The 20,681-nt window shown below is 35.1% G+C and overlaps 2 protein-coding genes across 11 annotated transcripts in view; both read right to left on the bottom strand.

Moving 5' to 3' along the window:
* Positions 1 to 14,251, bottom strand: part of wdfy3 (WD repeat and FYVE domain containing 3) — an 80,382-nt gene extending 66,131 nt beyond the window's left edge. For 5 of the 6 annotated variants that reach the window (XM_051893610.1, XM_051893611.1, XM_051893614.1 and 2 more), the window contains exons 1-2: positions 9,603 to 9,814; positions 664 to 874 (exon numbers count right to left, since the gene is read on the bottom strand). In XM_051893610.1, coding sequence (XP_051749570.1) covers positions 664 to 874; positions 9,603 to 9,631 — 240 coding nt within the window. In that variant the 5' untranslated portion in view covers positions 9,632 to 9,814. Of the gene's footprint in view, positions 1 to 663; positions 875 to 9,602; positions 9,815 to 13,186 lie in introns of those variants that run through there. The other variant, XM_051893612.1, reaches the window with a different exon arrangement.
* A 1,160-nt stretch (positions 14,252 to 15,411) lies between these two features.
* On the bottom strand, positions 15,412 to 20,509 carry si:dkey-193c22.1 (uncharacterized protein LOC567837 homolog). 5 transcript variants are annotated; one of them, XM_051895514.1, is made up of 11 exons: positions 20,426 to 20,509; positions 20,185 to 20,229; positions 19,987 to 20,074; positions 19,857 to 19,895; positions 18,919 to 19,068; positions 18,714 to 18,834; positions 18,276 to 18,488; positions 18,115 to 18,198; positions 16,598 to 16,739; positions 16,297 to 16,459; positions 15,412 to 15,966 (listed from the first exon to the last, which is right to left on the bottom strand). In XM_051895514.1, coding segments are annotated over exons 4-11 (1,104 nt in total). In that variant the 5' UTR covers positions 19,859 to 19,895; positions 19,987 to 20,074; positions 20,185 to 20,229; positions 20,426 to 20,509; the 3' UTR covers positions 15,412 to 15,737. The 5 variants fall into 5 exon arrangements, with proteins under 5 accessions (XP_051751474.1, XP_051751473.1, XP_051751472.1 ...); XM_051895513.1 differs by having other exon boundaries at positions 20,406 to 20,457; XM_051895512.1 differs by having other exon boundaries at positions 20,185 to 20,281; positions 20,426 to 20,442.
* Positions 20,510 to 20,681: the final 172 nt, after the last annotated feature.

Genomic DNA, 20,681 nt, shown 5'->3' with positions numbered 1-20,681 from the left:
CTTAGTTTTTTTGTGCTTGTTTTTTATTTTTTTACTTGCAAACAGTAGAGTAAATTTTTTTGTGCCAATTTGTAATATTTCAGCAAAAATGATTATGAAGTTTACAGCGCTCACATTATAGCTTTACAATTTCCAGCTATTAGTGCAATTATAAATGATTTGTTGTAATTTTTTTCTTTTTCAAAGAAACAATATTTATTGAAAAACATAAATAATATAATCATTTTAGAATATAAATAAGAATATAATTGTTTTCAGATAAAAATATGCTGCTAAAAAATAATAATTGTTTTTGTTTAGTTTTTTATGGCGGGGCCAGTGAATATGTTAGCAGGCATGCGATGTACTAGCCCAACTGAGCCAGTGGGGGGAAAAAATCCTGCTGTTGTTGTCCTGCTCGTCACTAATCTCATCAATCCTCTAACCTGACATTTTATGGCAACAAAACAGTAAATAACGGGTTATATTTAGCATTATCAGCACAAAACAATCCTGTCTATTACACGTGTTATCTCTTGTAATACATTTTGACTTGAGAGGCTGTATCTTCGAGAATCTCTCTACATTCTGTCTGCCTCTTTTAAATAAATCGCATTATCCTGATGCATATTAGATGATGATGCTGTCTCTTTAAGTAAACAGCCATCTCTCTCTCTCTCTCACCCGGTTGAAAACAGGCAGCATCATGTAGAGCTTCTCCTCCTGCTCCTTTTGTGTCATGTGGCGCGGCGGGTGGCAGAGCTCGGAGAAGAGGCGGCGCAGGTGCATGAGTCCCAGTGCGTTGTCCTGTGGGCTGCACTCCTCTTGCCGTGGCCTCCCCATGATCCTCTTCACCATATTCATCTTTAGAGGCTTCTTGAGGCCGAAGCCAGCCCTGAGAGAGCAGACACAAAGATAAAAGAGGTTTTGTGAAATGGAGGAAATGAAAAGGGGAGGGTGGAGAGGGGGAAAAATAACAAGATGTCAGGGAAATTGATCGTCGACTGTGAAAGTCCACTTCTAATGTGACGTGATATGCTAGCTTCAAATTGCAGATCAAATTCAGCCTGTTTATTTTTTGCAGTGAACTGCTTCTGTCTGAGTTCCTCTACTGAAGATTCTGCTGCAGGTACAGAAATACTGCAGGACATGCAAACAAAATTGGATCCAAGATAATATTCGGGTTCATTTCAAGGCCACAGTGATAAAGGCAAACCTAACCCTCTGGTACTCTTCAGTCATTTTTGACCGAAAAATTTTATGTTTTGTTTTTTTCCCCCAAATTTTTTACTTTATCAGAATGGTACGAAACTTGGTAATGGCTTTGGCACTTACTCTGAACACACACACACACACACACACACACACACACAAAAAAACATAATAGACATGAATCGAAAAGGTTAAATGGTCCTGAAAAAAAAAGTCACTTATACTCCTCACAGTCAAAAATGACCACATTGGAAATGAATGGGAAACAAATTCCATCTAGTAGAAATGTTTGGTACTGCGCTAAAGAAAAAAAATCTTACTAAAAACTCATTTTTTGAGATATCAACCTCAAATTTGGAACACTACTTGTTTAGATTTATGGCTTTGGTTTTCTCACAGTTTTAGAGTAAAACATGTTTTGGAAAATATATATTTTATATAAAATTTGAAAATAGTATTTTTGTGCATTTTTCATAACACTAAACTTAAACTCTATAATTTTAAGTTCACTTTATAAAAAAAAAAAAAAAATGAATCTGTAATCAATAATCTGCCAAGTTACTTCCTTAAAAAGAGACCAAATTTAAGTCTTTGCTCCAAAGTATTCCAGATTTATGACACTTTAAGTTGGAAATTTCATTTTCTATGCTCAAAAAGTGGTTAAAAGGTAATACATGGATTATAACTACTGCATATTATAATTTAATACTATGAAATCCTTGAAAAATACAAAATATTAAATAAAAATCATTATCAAACTTCTTCCATCTTTAAGCTTGATGTTGACTAGTCGCTGATCATGTGATTTTGACACTAATAACATGGCTGCCTTGCAGAAGACAACAGGCAGAAGACCTCCAGACTGTTCTGACTTAGTGTGCTGTATCTTTTCTAACTGATCGGTTAGAAAAGATAGTTAAGATTTTCGTATAAATTATGATCAAAACTCCAAAAAATCCCATAGATTTACATAGGTTGTAATACTTATACTGTCCTATAGAGGGGGCCACAGGATAAAAATCATTTAAGTCCACTTTTATGCTCTGTTTCCATCAGTTAAAATGACAAATTAATGCATACTCCAAGAAGGGTTTCGGCACCGAGTCTATTTTTGCTGCACTGCTGACGCTCAATTAAAGTGAAAGCACACTTTTGATGGACAAAATAAATATAATTTCACACAAAAAAAAGTGTTCAAAATGCACAGAATGAGCATGTCTAGTGTGTTTTAACAAGAATTTGAGTATGTCAGAAAAGAAAATTAAGAATAAAAAATATTTATAGAAGATTTACCCATTTAAACTTGTTTTTAATTATTCAGTTTGGGTTAAAGTATGGTGTATTATAAAAAAATAAAATAAACTAGGCAGAAAATATATGATATATAAACATTCTTTTAGTTATTACACAGACAGGTATATAGGCTCTAGCACTACACAAATCAAACCCGAGTTTACCGTCTTGTAAACGTGCATATGGCAGATGATGTAAAACAAAGCTTACCTTATTCGTGTGCAGCAATGGTTGACACGAGGCTTTTATTTATTTATTTTTATTTTTCGAGCAGCTGCCGTACAAATGCTTCTAGTGTGAATACTCGCGTGTATCTGCAGCTGCAGTAACGATGTAGTTACGTTCACGCGCCGCTCACGCTTGCAGTGTGAAACGGGCGTAATTCACACATGCAATTAGTATTAATTCACACTCGAGGTTCAGGCTTCAAGCCAACATCAAAGTTGTTCACAAACTTTAGCTTCTAGTTGCAAATTGTGGCATGTTGCAAAGCATTCCCATCTCTTGTGTTTTTATTAATGACGTCATCAGTGATTAGTCAATGTCGACTCGACTTTAAAAAATCTGAGGTCGCTCAACCCCTAATTTAAATCACAAATACCATTTACAATTACAGTTGGTACAGGAAAATAAAACACTCTGCTAAGAAGCTAACTGCAAATAACAAACCAAACTTAGCAAATATGGATATAGCAAACCACTACTTAATAGTAATACATGGCTTAATTTTTGGTGCATTCTCCAATGCAAAGAAACATTTAATACTGTCAACTGATGCCAGTGAATTCTTGCTGTCTGGCTAAATACAGTTGTTTTCTAAGCATAACCTTGACTCCTTTTCAGGCGTCTTTTAGTTTTTTGCATGGAAAACGTGTTGGTACACTGAATAACCAATGAGCACTTTACAACAGGGTGAGAAGCCCCTAATTCTTCAAAGTGAAAGTTCACACTAACCTAGTTTAATACTTCAATGCATCAAAAATACATGCAAATCTATTTTTGTTTTAATAACCATAGGATTATACATAACCTGCACTCCATACCTTTATCAGGACCACATAATTTCATCAAGATATACTCTAAACCACATCCATTATAAATAGTATCAAATTTGCAGATAATTTCCAAAGCTGTAAGAAATGTATTTATATACAATTTGGGTTGTTTTAAGGGGAAAAATAAAGAGAAGAGGAAAACAATCTAAATAAAAAAAAATAGCTGCATACTTTATATTTGACTTGAAAGAGCTAGACAAAATGTGAAAGCATGTGGCTGAATGTGCCAGGAGAGCTAAGCATACAGACATTTTTTACCACTTTTTTTTTTTTTTTTTTTTGCCACAAATAGGTCATGGCAGGAGGCCCTCTTGGACTACTGGTATACTTCATAAAAACTGTACCATTGTATTGAGTTCTTTCAAATTCAGTTATTATTATTTATTTATTTTATTTCCTCTGAACAAGCATTGCTTCCTGGGGAAACAATGGATGTCTTCCTATGCCTTGCCGTGCTCCGCACAGTAAGGCCATGAATCGGATCCAACTGGGTAATGGTTACAAAATTTGGGGAAAACAATGAAACCACACAAGACCTCTACATCATCTGCTGAAGCTGGCGAACACATGGATAAAATAGGACACGCATCTGACAGACATTTGCTTGAGCCAGTGCAGTGCTGTTATAAAAAAATGAATATTTCAGCAATGCCCTCAGCAAAAAGCCCAACATCTGTGAACTGAAGCAGATTCTTAGACGGGAACACACCGCAGACAGCTACAGCCACTGAGAAAGTCAGCAACACTTGAAGGCGGGAAACATGAGACGATCAAGAGCAACAGTGACTGCATCCATCTAACTAAAAATATCTGCACTGTATCCAGGTTCCTGAATTTTTGGATATTATTCCAAGTAACAAATGGTTATTATTCTAAAGTGTCTGCTCTGACCACAAGACTTAATGGTCTTGTGATTTAGTTAAATGGCTTTAATGATCCAAAACTGTCCATTCATCCAAGCAGACCAGACTTATTTTAAATGATAAAGTTGCTAAAATGCCACACGTGCAACTGAAACAAAAATTGCTTAGCACTTCTCTCATGTGGCCAACAGTCAATTGTGATTTTGCAACCCAATCATTCTTAATTTCAGGAACAGAACCAATTGCAAGTGAAACACCTCAAGTACTATAATTTCTGCTGAGTAAGAAAGTACAACAGTGTTTATAGATCAAGAGCAGCTCCTTTTCCTAGTCATTAAACATTCAGAGCTTATTTACTAGTTTCTCAGATGTCAGTCACCATTAGGATTGTTATAAGAGCAAGAATGCTGAGCTCAAGGCACCATTAATTATTTCTTAATCCAAATAAACACAAATCAGCTGAACATAACAGTAATGCTCTAAAAATTGACATACAATTGCTTTGGACTCCTACTGGTAAAGACAACATTCACCCCCATGTCATCCAAGATGTCCCATGTCCTTCTTTCTTCAGTCGAAAAGAAATGAAGGTTTTTGATGAAAACATTCCAGGATTTTTCTCCTTATAGTGGACTTCAATGGACTCCAAACGGTTGAAGGTCAAAATTAGTTTTAGTGCAGCTTCAAAGGGCTTTAAATGATACCAGACGAGGAATAAGGGTCTTATGTAGCGAAACGATCGGTCATTTTCTTAAAAAAAAAAAAAAAAAAAAAAAAACAAATGTATATGCTTTATAAACACAAATGATCGCCTTGAAAGTGCTTCGCCATTGCTATACCTTCCCTATTCTACTTACGGAAGAAACGAAACTGGCGCTGCGTTCATTCCGTAAGTTGAATAGGGAAGGCGTAGGACATACAGCGTAAGCTTTTTGAAGAATGGCGAATCACTTGAAAGGCGATCATGTGTGTTTATAAAGCATATACATTCATAATTTTTTAAGAAAATGACGATCGTTTCGCTAGATAAGACCCTTATTCCTTGTCTGGTATCGTTTAAAGCCCTTTGAAGCTGCACTAAAACTAATTTAGACCTTCAACCGTTGGAGTCCATTGAAGTCCACTATATGGAGAAAAATCCTGGTATGTTTTCATCAAAAACCTTCATTTCTTTTCGACTGAAGAAAAAAGGACATGGACATCTTGGATGACATGGGGGTGAGTAAATTATCAGGAAATTTTTATTTGAAAGTGGACTAATCCTTTAAATTTTGTGCCTGAATGGCTGATATCAGTAGCTCTGAAAGGCAAAGTGAACATTTGTGAAGTTTTTCCTGAGTTTATTATATTTCCCTCTTTGTTTAACAGCAAAAAATGGGGAGAAAACATACAGAATATTTTTAATTAAAAAAATAAATATGTTGGAAGTAGACTCAGGGAGGCACTTCACCAAAAAAAAAAAAAAAAAAAAAAAAAATTTATTGACATGCCTTTCGTTTTAGTTTTCCATGAGATAAACTTTCCGCCACTACAAATATATATGCTGTTTTTGTGTTAGAACATAATCAAAACATGCTTTTGTGTTTAGACAGTGGCAGAAACAAAGTGTAACTTGAATTATAATTATGATAACAGGTGTTTCAAAAATGGAAAAAAAAAATAATAATGAAAAAAAAATAATAAAAATTAATTTCACCTTAGTCCATGTGTCCTTAAACATTGAATATCCCTGCCTTGGGACATACAGAGGCAGATTTGATGTAAATCGGTGGGGAGTAAGGTTGCTGGGACATGAAATCTTCAGTAAAATGTGGCTAAGCCTTTTACGCTTTAAGTCTTTCATGGCATTTCTTAGAGGGCTGCCAGCTCCAATGACTGTCTGAGAAAGCAAAAGTAAGCTCCAAAGGACTGTTCGGAGAGAAAAAAAAAAAAAAGGCACCGCTTCAGCCCCCTCAAAGCCTTTGAAAGACTCTTGGGAATATTGAGTGACGTAAACACAAAAACCCCACATCTCTGCCACTGTTATGGGTGATAGAAATGCAGAAGTGAGAGGGAACATTTCCCACTGACTAGAGGCTACAAGTCAACAACAGGCGACAGAGTTAGCTGTCTCGATACGAAACAGCCCACCGGATTCCTGAACACATATAAACCTCAGAGTTACTAGGGATGCTAATGATTAATCGACAATTGATTAATTGTCAATAATAATTTAATCAATAAAACGTATCAATGGTCGATTAAGAAAGGCTCATGTGTAAAACACGTGCATCAGACATGAAGCAAGCTCACCATAGTTGCGTATTTTAAATGTATTAATGTCTTCAAGCCATGCAATGGAATAGGTAGACTAGCCTCAAAAAAAAAAAAAAAAAAATTCCTCCAAACAAGTGATTGTACTGAACATAAGAGTTACTTATGTAAAAGCCACAATAAAAGTACATAGAATAAACAAGTAGTAAGATCTGGTGGATGAGTGATGATCTTCCAGTGCTGTTTCAGCTGTGCGCACCTATTCTAGGGCACATGGTAAATCAAGATCTGTCAATCTGAGCGATCAAACTAATCCAATTGCGCCCCAGCTGTAAAACAGTGTTCGATTGGTCTCTACTCATCGTCCCTACCGACTATACCCACCCACCACACCCAAGATCCAGTTTCCATCGGTGGAACTTTCAAATGATGTTGGAAAACACTGAGTCATGATCCCGGAAGATCAATAGCTTTAGCCAAGCAGCATGTCATGTAAATCCATGATCTACACATTGTCTTATGTTGCGTCTGGGCTCGTTCGAGACCACCTGCTCTAAAAGATGTGTGATCTATTATGGTTTACTAACCATGTGTATACTGTTAACCATGCGTTTACATGTACAGTATGTCGGTGGCGCTTTTTTTTATACAAATACTTGGTCTAGTTTGGTCTCTCACTGAAACAAATACACTAATTGTATTCTGCTAGTTGAGACTTTTTCAACAATATATGACACAAAGTTTATATGTTTTGTAGTATTTACAATGATTTTGCAGATTCACATTTCAGTTTTTTTTTTCCACACTACGAAAATAGAGCTATATTTATATATTCACTGTAAAGCAAAGATTCAAAGCTTTAAAACGACATCTATCTTGTGTTGGTTAAGCAAGTGGTTGTTAAGTAACGTGATAACTTAAATTGCACCCCCCACTTCAGACTAAAAGGTTAAGGTTAACGATTAATTGATAATAAAGTCTGTTACAATAAGGAATGATTAATATGTATTTAATTTATACAGTGAAGAATACGCAGTGTTATTTACCATTTGTTTACTTCATTCTGTACCTGAAAACTATTAAACCCTACCTAAAAAGCACAGTTTATTTCATTTGTATCTTTGTTCTGCTGTATTTATGTTGGCTTGCTGAATATTAAATGGATCCAATCCATGTTCATTAGAAATTTTTTGATGATGCAGCAATAAACTAGCTAGTATAATTTAATGCAGGTGTTTTTTAACTTTGCTGATTTAAAACATTATCAAAATACTATCTATTTTGATAATAAAATTTCAAATAAGAGAGCAAGTGACAAATATCGGTATCGGCCAATAATTGTTTGATAAAATCGGTATCGGTCCCAAAAAATCCTATCGGTGCATCCCTAATTATCAATGTTATTATCAAAAAGGTTGTGTTGCTTAATATTTTTGTGGAATCCGTGACACATTTTTTCCAGGATTCTTTGATGAATATAAAGTTCAATATAATAAAAAATATTTTGTAACATTATAAATTAGTGTAATGCATCCTTTCTGAATAAAAGTATTTATTTCTTTCACAAAAAAATAAAACAATTAAAATATAATCTTACTAAAAAAAACTTTCAAACATTAGTGTACTATTACAAGGTTGTTGGAATTGCCATTTTTACTAACAGATTTACTACTAACAACTAGGCTAATTACCACATATATATCATTTTTAAGTTCTTGGAAGATGCTTTTGAACCAAAGCGACCTCAAATATTTAGTTTAATTATACTTACGCAATACAAGTTAAGATTTACTAACCCTCAAGAGTCAACAAGAAAGTACAAGTGCAAAGGTTATACCATGCAGTGCTTGATACAAGAAGAATATCAGCACAATAAGAGATGCAACACTAAACAAAACCAGTACGAAAGCAAAAACGTTTACCAGGAATAAAGTTGCAATGTTGTATCGTTTTTAAATTGAGTATAGTAAGAGTCTCCGGTGAAATTCATATCACCATAGATGACATCATGCAGGCAAAGTAGCAGTAATTTAGCATTCAAACTCCAACCTGATGATTGACAACCTACTACTTACCTAAACTCTGAAACCTTAAGGTCATCTTTACAAAGATAAACAAAGATATTACAACATTTTGCCCTGCAAAAACATCCTTTAATCACCATTTAGCTGAAATCTTCTCAAGTCAATAAATCACTGTTCAACAGGACGACACATAACCTCTTGGCGTAATAATAACTGTAAATGGCAACAAGCTGAAGTGACACGATCCAAAATAATGATATTAATATTAACCATCGTCACTGGTTACCTCACACTCAAATCAACATCTACCTCTTGAAGTCAAAAGCCCTTTCTGTGTAAATCACAGTGTGGAATGAGTCAGAGTCTGATGGTTTCAAACGTGTCTCAACCTGATTTGCAATGAGCAGCCAGAAACCAGGTGCTTGAAGTCTTCCACACAAAAAAAAAAAAAAAAAAAAAAAAAACAATTCCCAGAAAAGGATGACAGCCAGCCAGGATGAAGCAGTGAAGAAATCATTTACGCCCACAGTGCCTGATGAAAGATGCTTATTACTTCAAAAAAAATGTGATATAACCCTTTCTTACATCTGAAACTCTCAGCAACCTCTTGTTGCTCCACGCCATCATTCCTCCGGGAGAAACGGCACCACTAGTTGTGCCATCTGTCATTTTCCTACTCATCTGTTATACCTTCAACAGCCTTTAATTATGTAAAAACTATGACAGCACATACAACAATCTCACGTGGCATCCAAAAATGTGTAATTCTCTAAGCGAAGTGCTGCCAGAAACCTCAGCACAAAGTAAGAAGCCATTTCAAGACCACCATCGCAGCAAATAAATCCATGACACAGGGCCCTAAATTGTAAACAAACGCCTTGTCACCATGGAGACACGCTGATCAAACATGTTTTTTTCCATACCTGCTGTTCTCCCGGTGCTCTGCAAGCATCCCTCGTTGTTACAGACGTAATTTCGATCCAGAGATTGCTGAGAAAACAACCTATGTTAATTTGTGCCGTGTCGACGAGAAAAAAAAGAGAGAAAGCAGAGGACGCTGTGGGAGTGAGTGCCGATTCACGCTCTTCGCTGGCACTGCCAGGAGACCTGTGCACCAGAGAGCCAAGCAGCCTGCAGGGACTGGCACAGCTGATCCTCCCTGTCACCAGCTCTACCACGTGGCTACATCATAGGGGGGTGACCAGTGTCATACCAGGAGATACCAAATCGGCAGTACAGGGGGATCCATCGATAACATTTAAAGAGCAGATGGCGCTTATGAAATGATCACGCTGTAAAAAAACAAAAATCGATCAACAGATCAGGGTAATAATAACTCTCTAGTCTACATAAGAGAGCTCTGGGTATTTTGAAAAGGGGAAGTCAGTCATCTGATTCTGAGGATATACACACTGTGTACTAACTGAAAACTAGAACATCACCTATGAAATAACCTGAACCACTCAAAAATATCCAACATCTACAATCCAGAGATATCACTGACGATTCAAATATTATGTAAAGGGCCTTCTCAAACGGATATGAAAACAATAACGGCACAAAGAAAATCTGATTGCAGCTAAGCGCTGAAGAACAGTCTGAGGACATGAAGATCAAAACCAGCTCACAATGACACAAACTGAGAGAATCTTTGTTCAAAAAGCACAGAGCTGACGCTTAACCTGGAGAAGGGCTTTACAGGCACTGAATCATGAGACAAAATGCTTCGGCTAAAGTTCTTTGCACATAATGCGAGTCATGTTTCTAACAATGTCATTTGGCAACAGTAACAGCTTTAAGTCTGTATTGTGTTAAATATCACATGTGTAATGTGTGACCTACGCTGGGTGCTGATTCACCACTCAATAATACACACTGAGCACATGACAAAACACGCTCGATTAGACTGACGCCCGAGTAGTATAGTTTTAGGTATCACAACATAACATATGGAAATAAATATAAAATACATTTTCATAGTTTCATATATATACACACATATATGTACATATGTGCAGTGTTGTGTGTTAGTGGGTCAAAGACATTTAGATGTCCACATCAATAGAAATTTACAAAAGTGATTTTATATACATAGAAAGCACATTAAATGCAAGTAAAATGTCTATTTTTAAGGTTTCAAATACGTTTTGGGAGAATAAAATGTCAAAATGTGGGTGAAACAATGTTCCATTGTCATTCAGTGTAACACTTATATTTATGTAAAAATTGAAACAACTAAAACATATAAAAGAATAAGTGAGCATTTAAAATGCAATAAAATTATAAAAAAATAAATTAAAAAAAATCTTGCTGATAAATGGGCAAAACCTAGAATAGTGGCAAAGTTTAAAAATGTAAAATTACAAGTAATTAGCATTTGGGGTAAAAGCAATTAGTCTTTAATATGGCATAAATAGATTTTTTGTTGTAAATATCCCTGACAAGATTGTTACACTGAATGACATTTTAGTGGGTGTCTTCTGTAAATCATGGTAAAAATGTATATTTAATTTTCACTCAGAAAAAACAAACAAATTAAACAGGACCCATTCTGATGTATTGAAAAACAACAACAATTCAAAGCTGTATTACACATTGTGTTGATGCTTGAAAACCCTTTTTCATCTTTGAGCCTAGTATAAAAATATTCAAATTAACATGATTTGTGATACTCAAAGTCCCTACATTTAGTAATAAATGTTTTAAAATGAAAATAAATGGCTTCATTTGTTATGTGAGCCATGATCATAACTGCATTTAACTGTTGTTTTAAATGTGTTTTACACTTGAAAACAACAGCACAGAAGCCAAACCTGAAGTTAATTATGCTGAAAAAATTCCAGAGCATTAACTCATTTTCACTTTATTTTATCCACACGTTTTGTAGTATTGAGTATATGGTGGGTACATTTCCCTCTCCATTTCCTGTCAAGTGATATCGATGTACACTTGCTTCTTATGCTAAACTGAACATTATTGCTCCCTGCGAATCTCACTTAAGATTACCTTTAGTTATACATCCTGTGTCAACTCACGGTCAATTTTTTTTACAGCCACTTTTTTTTTTTTTTTTCATTAGATCTTTATTTCCTAAATGACTTGAGATAAATCTTAAATGTGATTCTCTAGCTACTGTAATACCATCATGTAATGACATTTAAGATGCATTTACATTGTCTAAAGACACATAAACAGAACAATGACAAGGGAAAAAAAAAAAAAAAAAAGGTTTGTAAAAGAACTTGGCCTACAACAAATAGAAGTCAAACAACTTTTAATAGTAAAAATAAAGAAAAACTGAAAAATAGGTTTATAGCCTCTAAATAGGGGCAATTTAGGTCATGTGTGACTGATTTGGCCCCAAGCCAATATTATGATGGCTCTGGGATAAAATCACAGGTTGAATGACTTGCACAATACAAACGGGTGGTTTGTTTATATAATAAAACCATAATCACAGGCCGTCTCTAATCTTATTCACAGTTCTCTATACCCTCACCAAAACACACAACACAAATTAAATGGCATATAAATGAGCAGCCTGGAAGTGTGGAGGCCACACACAGCTGTCCGTGAGTCCATGACCTCTACCTGATGCAGCTGTCCACCACTTCACCATCACACTGTGTCCCAATCAATCACCACGGCCTTCATATCACAACTTATGATGGCATTACTGGGATTAGTTTCAGCCTTCATGAATGTCCATGTGTAATGTTTGATAGATAGACAGACATAGCTACAATTGATCCAGTGAGGGAAATTGGGGTACATTATCAGCCAGACAGTAAACACTACACAGACTTTACCACATATAGCCTAATTAACACAGAAAGGTAATGTTTACGTTATACACAATTTATAAAACAAACACCCTTTAATTAGAATAAATCGACAAACAAGAAATAATGACCATGTAAAAATAGGAAAAGGAAAATGGGAATTACATGAGCGAGTAGCAACACACATGAACCAGACTAGAAAACATATAATATTATATTATATTATATTATACTATATTATATTTGTAAACTGACATGAACCACACATAAATTCAGTACAGTCGGGGATGAGGCGATATCTTCAGTGACAGTACGACAATTACAGCTCACCAAACATCGCCTAAATAACCCCAAAATAAGTCATAATAAGCACGCATATGATTAACTCCAGGTCTACAGTAATAAACGATCGTATTTGTGAATTTTCTCCACATGAGTGATTATTCGCCTGCAGCTAGCAGGCTAGCGGAGTCCTCCTATCCTAGCCACAGCTAGCCAGCCCCGGCTACACACAACCAATACATGCCGAACTGTGCGCTTCATTTTCACACAGCAGGATTGCACAGAATGTCATTTATATAAACAGGATAACATATTTACATTTCTAGAAAGAAGCAAAAAAGGAGAAAGGGAGTTGTATTTTGGAGGAAGGAAGCTAGCGCCAGTAGGCAGTGTGTATGTGTTTTGCATGTCTCCAGTGTATCCGCATATCCATGAGAACTCACCAGACCAGCCGATGTGTTCAAGCGTCAGCGAGAAGCGCTCTAAAAAGATCCTCTTGCGCTCTTCCCATCCATATTTCACGGGTGATGCCAGTGCTTTCTGACGCGGTTACTGGTTCTGATATATCAGCTAGCTAGTGGCCATATTTAATCCTCGACATCCCAAACAACACAGGCTTGAGCTCGTCCCAGCTCCAGCGCTACTTCAGATCTCAGCGGTGTGGGAGACGCTGCCTCTCAGTGTTTGCAATAGTACTTTAATTACACGGGAAACGGTGACACCTGCTGGCCAGAACGATGCAGTTATCCGTTTCATTTGGAGGATCGTTTTTTGTTTTTTTACTCTGGTCAGCAAGGTAATAATCGAAGGCCAATCTGGCAGAATTTACAGTGTTTGTTTAATGCATTTTACTGCCACAGCAGTAAAAGAGGAAAGAAACGTCAATTTTACATGATGCTGATGTTACAGTTCTAGTGCAATCAATATTTAAATAATATATTGACTTGTAATGCATGTATATTTAATCAAACACGTTTCTCAATAATAATAGATCATACACCTGTGCTATAACTTTATGTTACATCCATTGTAACTGAATTACATTCATACGATATCATAAGCATATGCCCCCACATTAAGAAGCAGTTTACTTATTAGGTAAATATTAAATGTTGGTCTCAACACCTATTCTTGGTAACAACATTTCATCATATTCATGACAAAAGCAAATATAAATTAATAACATTTCAACAGCATGCACAGCTGAAGCATATGTTATTTAATCTAAGATCACATGGCATCAACTGTGTCTTAACAAACAAAAGAAGGTCAATATCCAAATAACCAATTCTGTAATTAGAACACAGAAAGAAACATTTATGTACGATTTAAATAAACATTATGTAAGAAGTTACACATAAAATATATGTATAAGAATGCAGTATTTCTCTATGCATACAGTGGCAAGAAAAAGTATGTGAACCACTTGCTGAATCTGTGAAAATGTGCAAAATCTTAACAAAATAAGGGAGATAATACAAAATGCATGTTATTTTTTATTTAGTACTGTTCTGAGTAAGATATTTTACATAAAAGATGTTTACATATAATCCATAAGACAAAAAAAATAGCTGAATTTATTAAAATGACCCAGTTCAAAAGTTTGTGATCCCTTGATTCTTAATGCTGTGTGTGGTTACCTGGATGATCTACGACTGTTTTTTTTGTTTTGTGATGGTTGTTCATGAGTCCCTTGTTTGTCCTGAGCAGTTAAACTGAGCTCTGTTCTTCAGAAAAAATCTCCAGGTCCTGCAGATTCTTCAATTTTCCAGCATTTTTTGCATATTTGAACCCTTTACAGCAGTGACTGTATGATTTTGAGATCCATCTTTTCACATGGAGGACAACTGAGGGACTCAAACACAACTATTAAAAAAGGTTCAAACATTCACTGATGCTTCAGAAGGAAAGACGATGCATTAAGAGATGTGGGGGTGAAAACTTTTGAACAGGATGAAGAGGTCCAAATTTTTCTTATTTCGCTTGAATATCATTTTTTTTTTTCATTTAGTACTGCCCTTCGGAAGCAACAGAAAATACTTGCATGTTTCCCGGAAGACAAATTAAATACAATTTACCTTGATCTTCAAATTCCAAATGTTTTCACCCCCCATCTATTAATGCATCATGTTTTTTTCTGGAGCATCAGTGAATGTTTGAACCTTTTTTAAAAGTTGTGTTTGAGTCCCTCAGTTGTCCTCAGTGTGAAAAGACGGATCTCAAAATCATTCAGTCACTGCTGTAAAGGGTTCAAATATATAAAAAATGCTGGAAAACTGAAGAATCTGCAGGACCTGGAGATTTTTTCTGAAGAACAGAGCTCAGTTTAACTGCTCAGGACAAACAAGGGACTCATGAACAACCATCACAAAACAAAAAAAACAGTCGTAGATCATCCAGGTAACCACACACAGCATTAAGAATCAAGGGTTCACAAACTTTTGAACTGGGTCATTTGAATAAATTCAGCTATTTTTTTGTCTTATGGATTATATGTAAACATCTTTTATGTAAAATATCTTACTCAGGACAGTACTAAATAAAAAATAACATGCATTTTGTATTATCTCCCTTATTTTGTTAAAATTATTAAAATTTTCAGATTCTGCAAGTGGTTCACATACTTTTTCTTGCCACTGTACATGTATTACATTTTTAAATACAAAACAATTGTAAATTCTTTTATTCATTAATTCTTCCTGCCTTAACTGGAACAATCTCCTTTCATTGCATTTAATTACACTTTAAAAGGTAGTTTTTAAACAGAATGTTTTTTTTTTTATTTCAGTTAACAAGCACAGAACTAACGTTTTCATCTTATTGAACACATTTTGATGGAAACAAACATTTAAGAAAAAAACATATCATTAGAACTTGAATGTAAACTTACAATAAAACTATAAAGAACATACAATGACTTAAGGATAATGACTGTTTGGCACATTGGAAAATGATATTAGTAATTTCATGACTTCATGAAAAATATTAATCAACCTAACCCTGAAATTTACTGTACTCCTGTTTAATACAGCCATAAACAGTATGGTAAAAGTGCCTGTCCGGAGCCATAAGGTCAGTGACCATCTCGGTGTGGTTCATTTTAGGTATTAGATAAAGAGACATACTGACAGAAAGAGAAGTGAGGAGCTCGGAGAACATCACTGATGATTCCACCGGAACTATGATGTCATTGGTTCCATGGAGCAAAGCCACTGGAGGAACTCTGGATGGAAATCATAGCAAATAATAAAGCATTTACTGTTAATTCTACAATGATATAATGAACTGCTCTGACCCTCATAGCAGCTGACAGAGAGCTTCATTTAACAGCCTGACTGTATTCTGCATCTTTCTGTACTGTACTCATGACCTTTACTTGATAAACTGCATTGGTAATCTAACAAGTTGGCCAAAAATGCCACTAAAATAGCAAACAGATGAAAACAATAACATCCTACAATTTACTATAGTGATACAAACAATACAAATGAATGTATTGCTGCTTCAGCTGTTGTTAATGTGAAAATAGAACTATGCAATAACAATGTCATACCGTTTCAACTGATCCTTGTTCAGTTTCTTGAGTAATGATGTTGGTGAATAATAATCAAAGTTCTCCACACCATCCATAGCTTTGTGCATTGTTGACACATATTCAACAGCCCGCATTTTCTCATGCTTATAATGGTCCATTATACTGTAAACGCCACTCAGACCTATTACAAAAACAAAAATCACAACATGAATGATAAATATTTTTTCTTTTTTTTAACTATATTACCAGGGCAACTGCTATGCTAAATCATAAACAATCATAACACAAGAAACATAATAAATCTGGAGCATTGATTTACCTATGATTCCTTTGATGGCCGCTACAAGACCTCTCTGTTTGTTGGTCTCAATGAACAATTCTTCTACATTGTTCACCAGAAACAGTGTGGTAATGGCACACAGATGAGCCCCTGCTGAATGACCTATCAATATTATGTTGTCCTGCATTAAAAAAGGGGTAGGATCAGAATTAGATGTAGATTTATACATAACTTTAGCCTAGGTGAAACTGTTTTATTGCTTACAAAATAACAGAAAATATACACTACCATTTAAAAGATTGGACATTTTAAACATTTTAAAATGTCATTTATTCCTGTAATGGCTCCATTCATTACTCCAGTCACATGATCCTTCAAAAATCATTCTAATATGCTGATTTGGTGCAAAAGAAAACATTTCTTATTATTATCATAATTTGAAAACAGTTGTGCTGCTTAATATTTTTTGATACATTTTTTTAGGATTTCTTGATGAATAGAAATTTCAAAAGAACAGTATTTATTTTAATAGATTTTTTTAACAATATAAAAGACTTTACTGCCACTTTCAATTCATTAATCTTTCCTGAATAAAAGTATTAATTTATTTCGAAACCCTCACCTAAAACTTTTAAATGGTAGTGTACAATGGAAGCACTTTAAAATATATTAAAGTGCTACATATTAAATTAAAAAGTGCATTGAGTAATGCTAAACTGTTGAAGTGGCAATTGTAATGCAATTTAAACAGTTACACCTTAACATTTTAAAGGGTTAGTTCACCCAAAAATGAAAATAATGTCATTTATTACTCACCCTCATGCCGTTCCACACCCGTAAGACCTTCGTTCATCTTCGGAACGCAAATTAAGATATTTTTGTTGAAATCCGATGGCTCAGTGAGGCCTCCATAGCCAGCAATGACATTTCCTCTCTCAAGATCCATAAAGGTACTAAAAACATATTTAAATCAGTTCATGTGAGTACAGTGGTTCAATATTAATATTATATAGCGACGAAAATACTTTGATAACGAGATATAATATTGATTTCAAAACACTGCTTCCTGAAGCTTCGGAGCGTTATGAATCAGTGTGTCGAATCAGCGGTTCGGAGCGCCAAAGTCACGTGATTTCAGCAGTTTGGCGGTTTGACACGCGATCCAAATCATGATTCGACACGCTGATTCATAACGCTCCGAAGCTTCATGAAGCAGTGTTTTGAAATTGGCCATCACTATATAAGTTGTTATTTTGTTTTTTTGGCGCACCAAAAATATTCTCGTCGCTTTATAATATTAATATTGAACCACTGTACTCACATGAACTGATTTAAATATGTTTTTAGTACATTAATGGATCTTGAGAGAGGAAATGTCATTGCTGGCTATGCAGGCCTCACTGAGCCATCAGATTTCAACAAAAATATCTTAATTTGTGTTCCGAAGATGAATGAAGGTCTTACAGGTGTGGAACGGCATGAGGGTGAGTAATTAATGACAGAATTTTCATTTTTGGGTGAACTAACCCTTTAAGTTCATCGAACAGGAAACTTACTTGATCAAGATTGAACGCGTGTCCCTTTTCTCTCACCCACAGCAAACTGTCACTGATGTCTTGAATCATATTTAACACATTTCCCTAAAATCAAAGCACACATTAAAAAACAAACCACACACACAAAAAAAGTAAATAGTAAATATTTATAGGTGGTTTACCTTTGGATATATGGAATAATCTGGACAAATGACAGAGGCATTAAGCTCTTTTGCCATTTGTAAGGCTAACAGGCAGTAAATAGAGCGGTCTCCTGAGCCCCAGGCTCCTCCATACACAAATACAACCACCGGTACAGGAGCAGCATCAGAACGACCCGTGCTTGGTGAATAATATAAATCTAGCTTATTCCCTCGGCGGCCAAAGGTGATGCCCTAGAAAAGGACAGAAAAACAATGAAATAGTATAATAGAAACAAGTGCATTTTCAAAATACTTTAATATTACAATTCATGTTGCATCACAAAACTAAAACTAGACGTAGCTTTGTTTCTTAAAACTTTCTCTCTCTGCAGCTCTGTACTGTATAGCTAAGCTCACCGCAGCTAAATAAACCACATCCTTTCTTAACATTAACAGGTATGTAAAAATAGTACTAACTTTCACATAGTGCTTGTTATTTTTGTCATTACTGTACCACAGTTTCCACTGAAAATACAGTTTGCCATACTGCAGATACTTCAGCATTTCAAGCACAGCTCTTGTCAGGCAGTATATGCGTCTGCAGGGAGTGCAAGAAACATCGGCATCATTAAAAAGCCTACAATAAGTGTAGAGTAGCATCAAAATGTTAATGCTGTGTCACCTTGGTTTGACAGCCTCTAAATATTTTTGGTACCCTGGTTTACTGGGCCAGCCATAGAGCCACTGGGCAACCAGAGAGATACTGTAAGGGAGGCCCACTAATAATGCCCCTGCCACCAATGGAAGAGAGAGATAGCACTTCAATGCAATCCTGAAACAGAAATAAACAGAAAGCTGTGTGGAAGAACTACAACATCATTTGTATTACATTAGGGTATAATATTACAGTATAACGGACATTAATTGTATGTACTATTCACCTGAACTATTTATGACTCTTGTATGATGTATGACAATATTTGAACATGATAATTATATAATTTTTGTTATGCCAGCTGCTGGTAAATTGTTTAATGTTTATGCTCAACAAGGCTGCATTTATTTGATCAAAAATACAGTAAAAAGCAATAATATTGTGAAATATTATATAATTTGAAATAAATTTCTATTTTAATATATTTTAAAATGTAATTTAATCCTGTAATGGTAGTGAATTGTCGGTCTTCAGTGTCACATGATCCTTCAGAAATCATTCTAATATGCTGCTTTGCGGCTCAAGAAACATTTCTTATTATCAGTTTTGAAAACAATTGTGTTGCTTAATTAGGTAACACTTTATTTTAAGGTCTTTTAACTAGTTGCTTATTAGCTTGCATATTACTAGAATATTGGCTGTTTATTAAGCACATATTAATGCCTTATTCTACATGACTATTCTACATCCTTAATCCTACCCAATTTCTAAACTTAACAACTACCTTACTAACTATTACTAAGCAGTAATTAGGAGTTTATTAAGGGTAAAGTCGTAGTTAATAGTGAATATGTGTTCCCTATACTAAAGTGTTAGCTAAAATGATTTATTTCTTTAAAAATCACCTCAAACAATGTATGATTCTTGTACTGTATGTTATGACATTATTTTAACATGATACTTACATTATTTTTATGCCAGCAGCTGGTTGTTAGTTCTAATATCTGGAGTAGCAAAAGGACAGAGATTAAAATAAATACATATACATATATGCATAAAATCAGATACTATTTCAGAAAGCTATTAGAAACCTACCCAGGAGAACGACTTTATTCGATATTGTGTATTCTTAATGTCGACAGCGCCTCCTACATGAAGATACAGTCGGTGGGCTCTCTTCTCTCTTTATCCAAACGGATACACATACAATTACTTTTAAAATATACAGAAACGTAACGGTTACTGACATTGAAGAGAACAACAACCATGTGCATGAAGTCTCTAACAACTTACCTTTCGTGTTAGCTGTCTACAGCAAGACTTTCCCATTACAATTTTCTTTAAAACGTAAGAATTCGTAAGGCTTGATTATGCATTAAAAAATAGCAAGCTGAGCAAAATAAACATAGTTGACATTGCATCTGTTACATAATGACCGTATCCTGGATTTAGCTACATAATAAAAGATAGTTCAACATGTATTGTAAACAGAACATTAGTGGTGCAAAGAGTACATTGTGTCAAGGCAGATCACCTGCAGATGACAGTGTCCCGTAAGCCTAGATGGATGCGTTCACTGTATGTACTTCCTATTTCTTTCAGCATGCGCAGATAGCATACTGTGTTTCTATTGGCTCGTTGGCTCACTTGGGCGGGACAAATATGCTTGTCTGTCAACTCTCAAACGCACAACTTCATTTCAGATAAAAATGACGTCCACATTTATATGTAAATCAGAATATAGAAAATTAATTTTACTGATATATTTTAACGTTTATCTCACGATAACA

This window comes from Ctenopharyngodon idella, chromosome 5 (assembly GCF_019924925.1).
Source record: "Ctenopharyngodon idella isolate HZGC_01 chromosome 5, HZGC01, whole genome shotgun sequence".
In the NCBI taxonomy this organism is placed as follows: Eukaryota; Metazoa; Chordata; class Actinopteri; order Cypriniformes; family Xenocyprididae; genus Ctenopharyngodon; species Ctenopharyngodon idella.
Note: the sequence above shows the minus strand (reverse complement) of the source record. Positions and strands in the feature narration are given on the sequence as shown.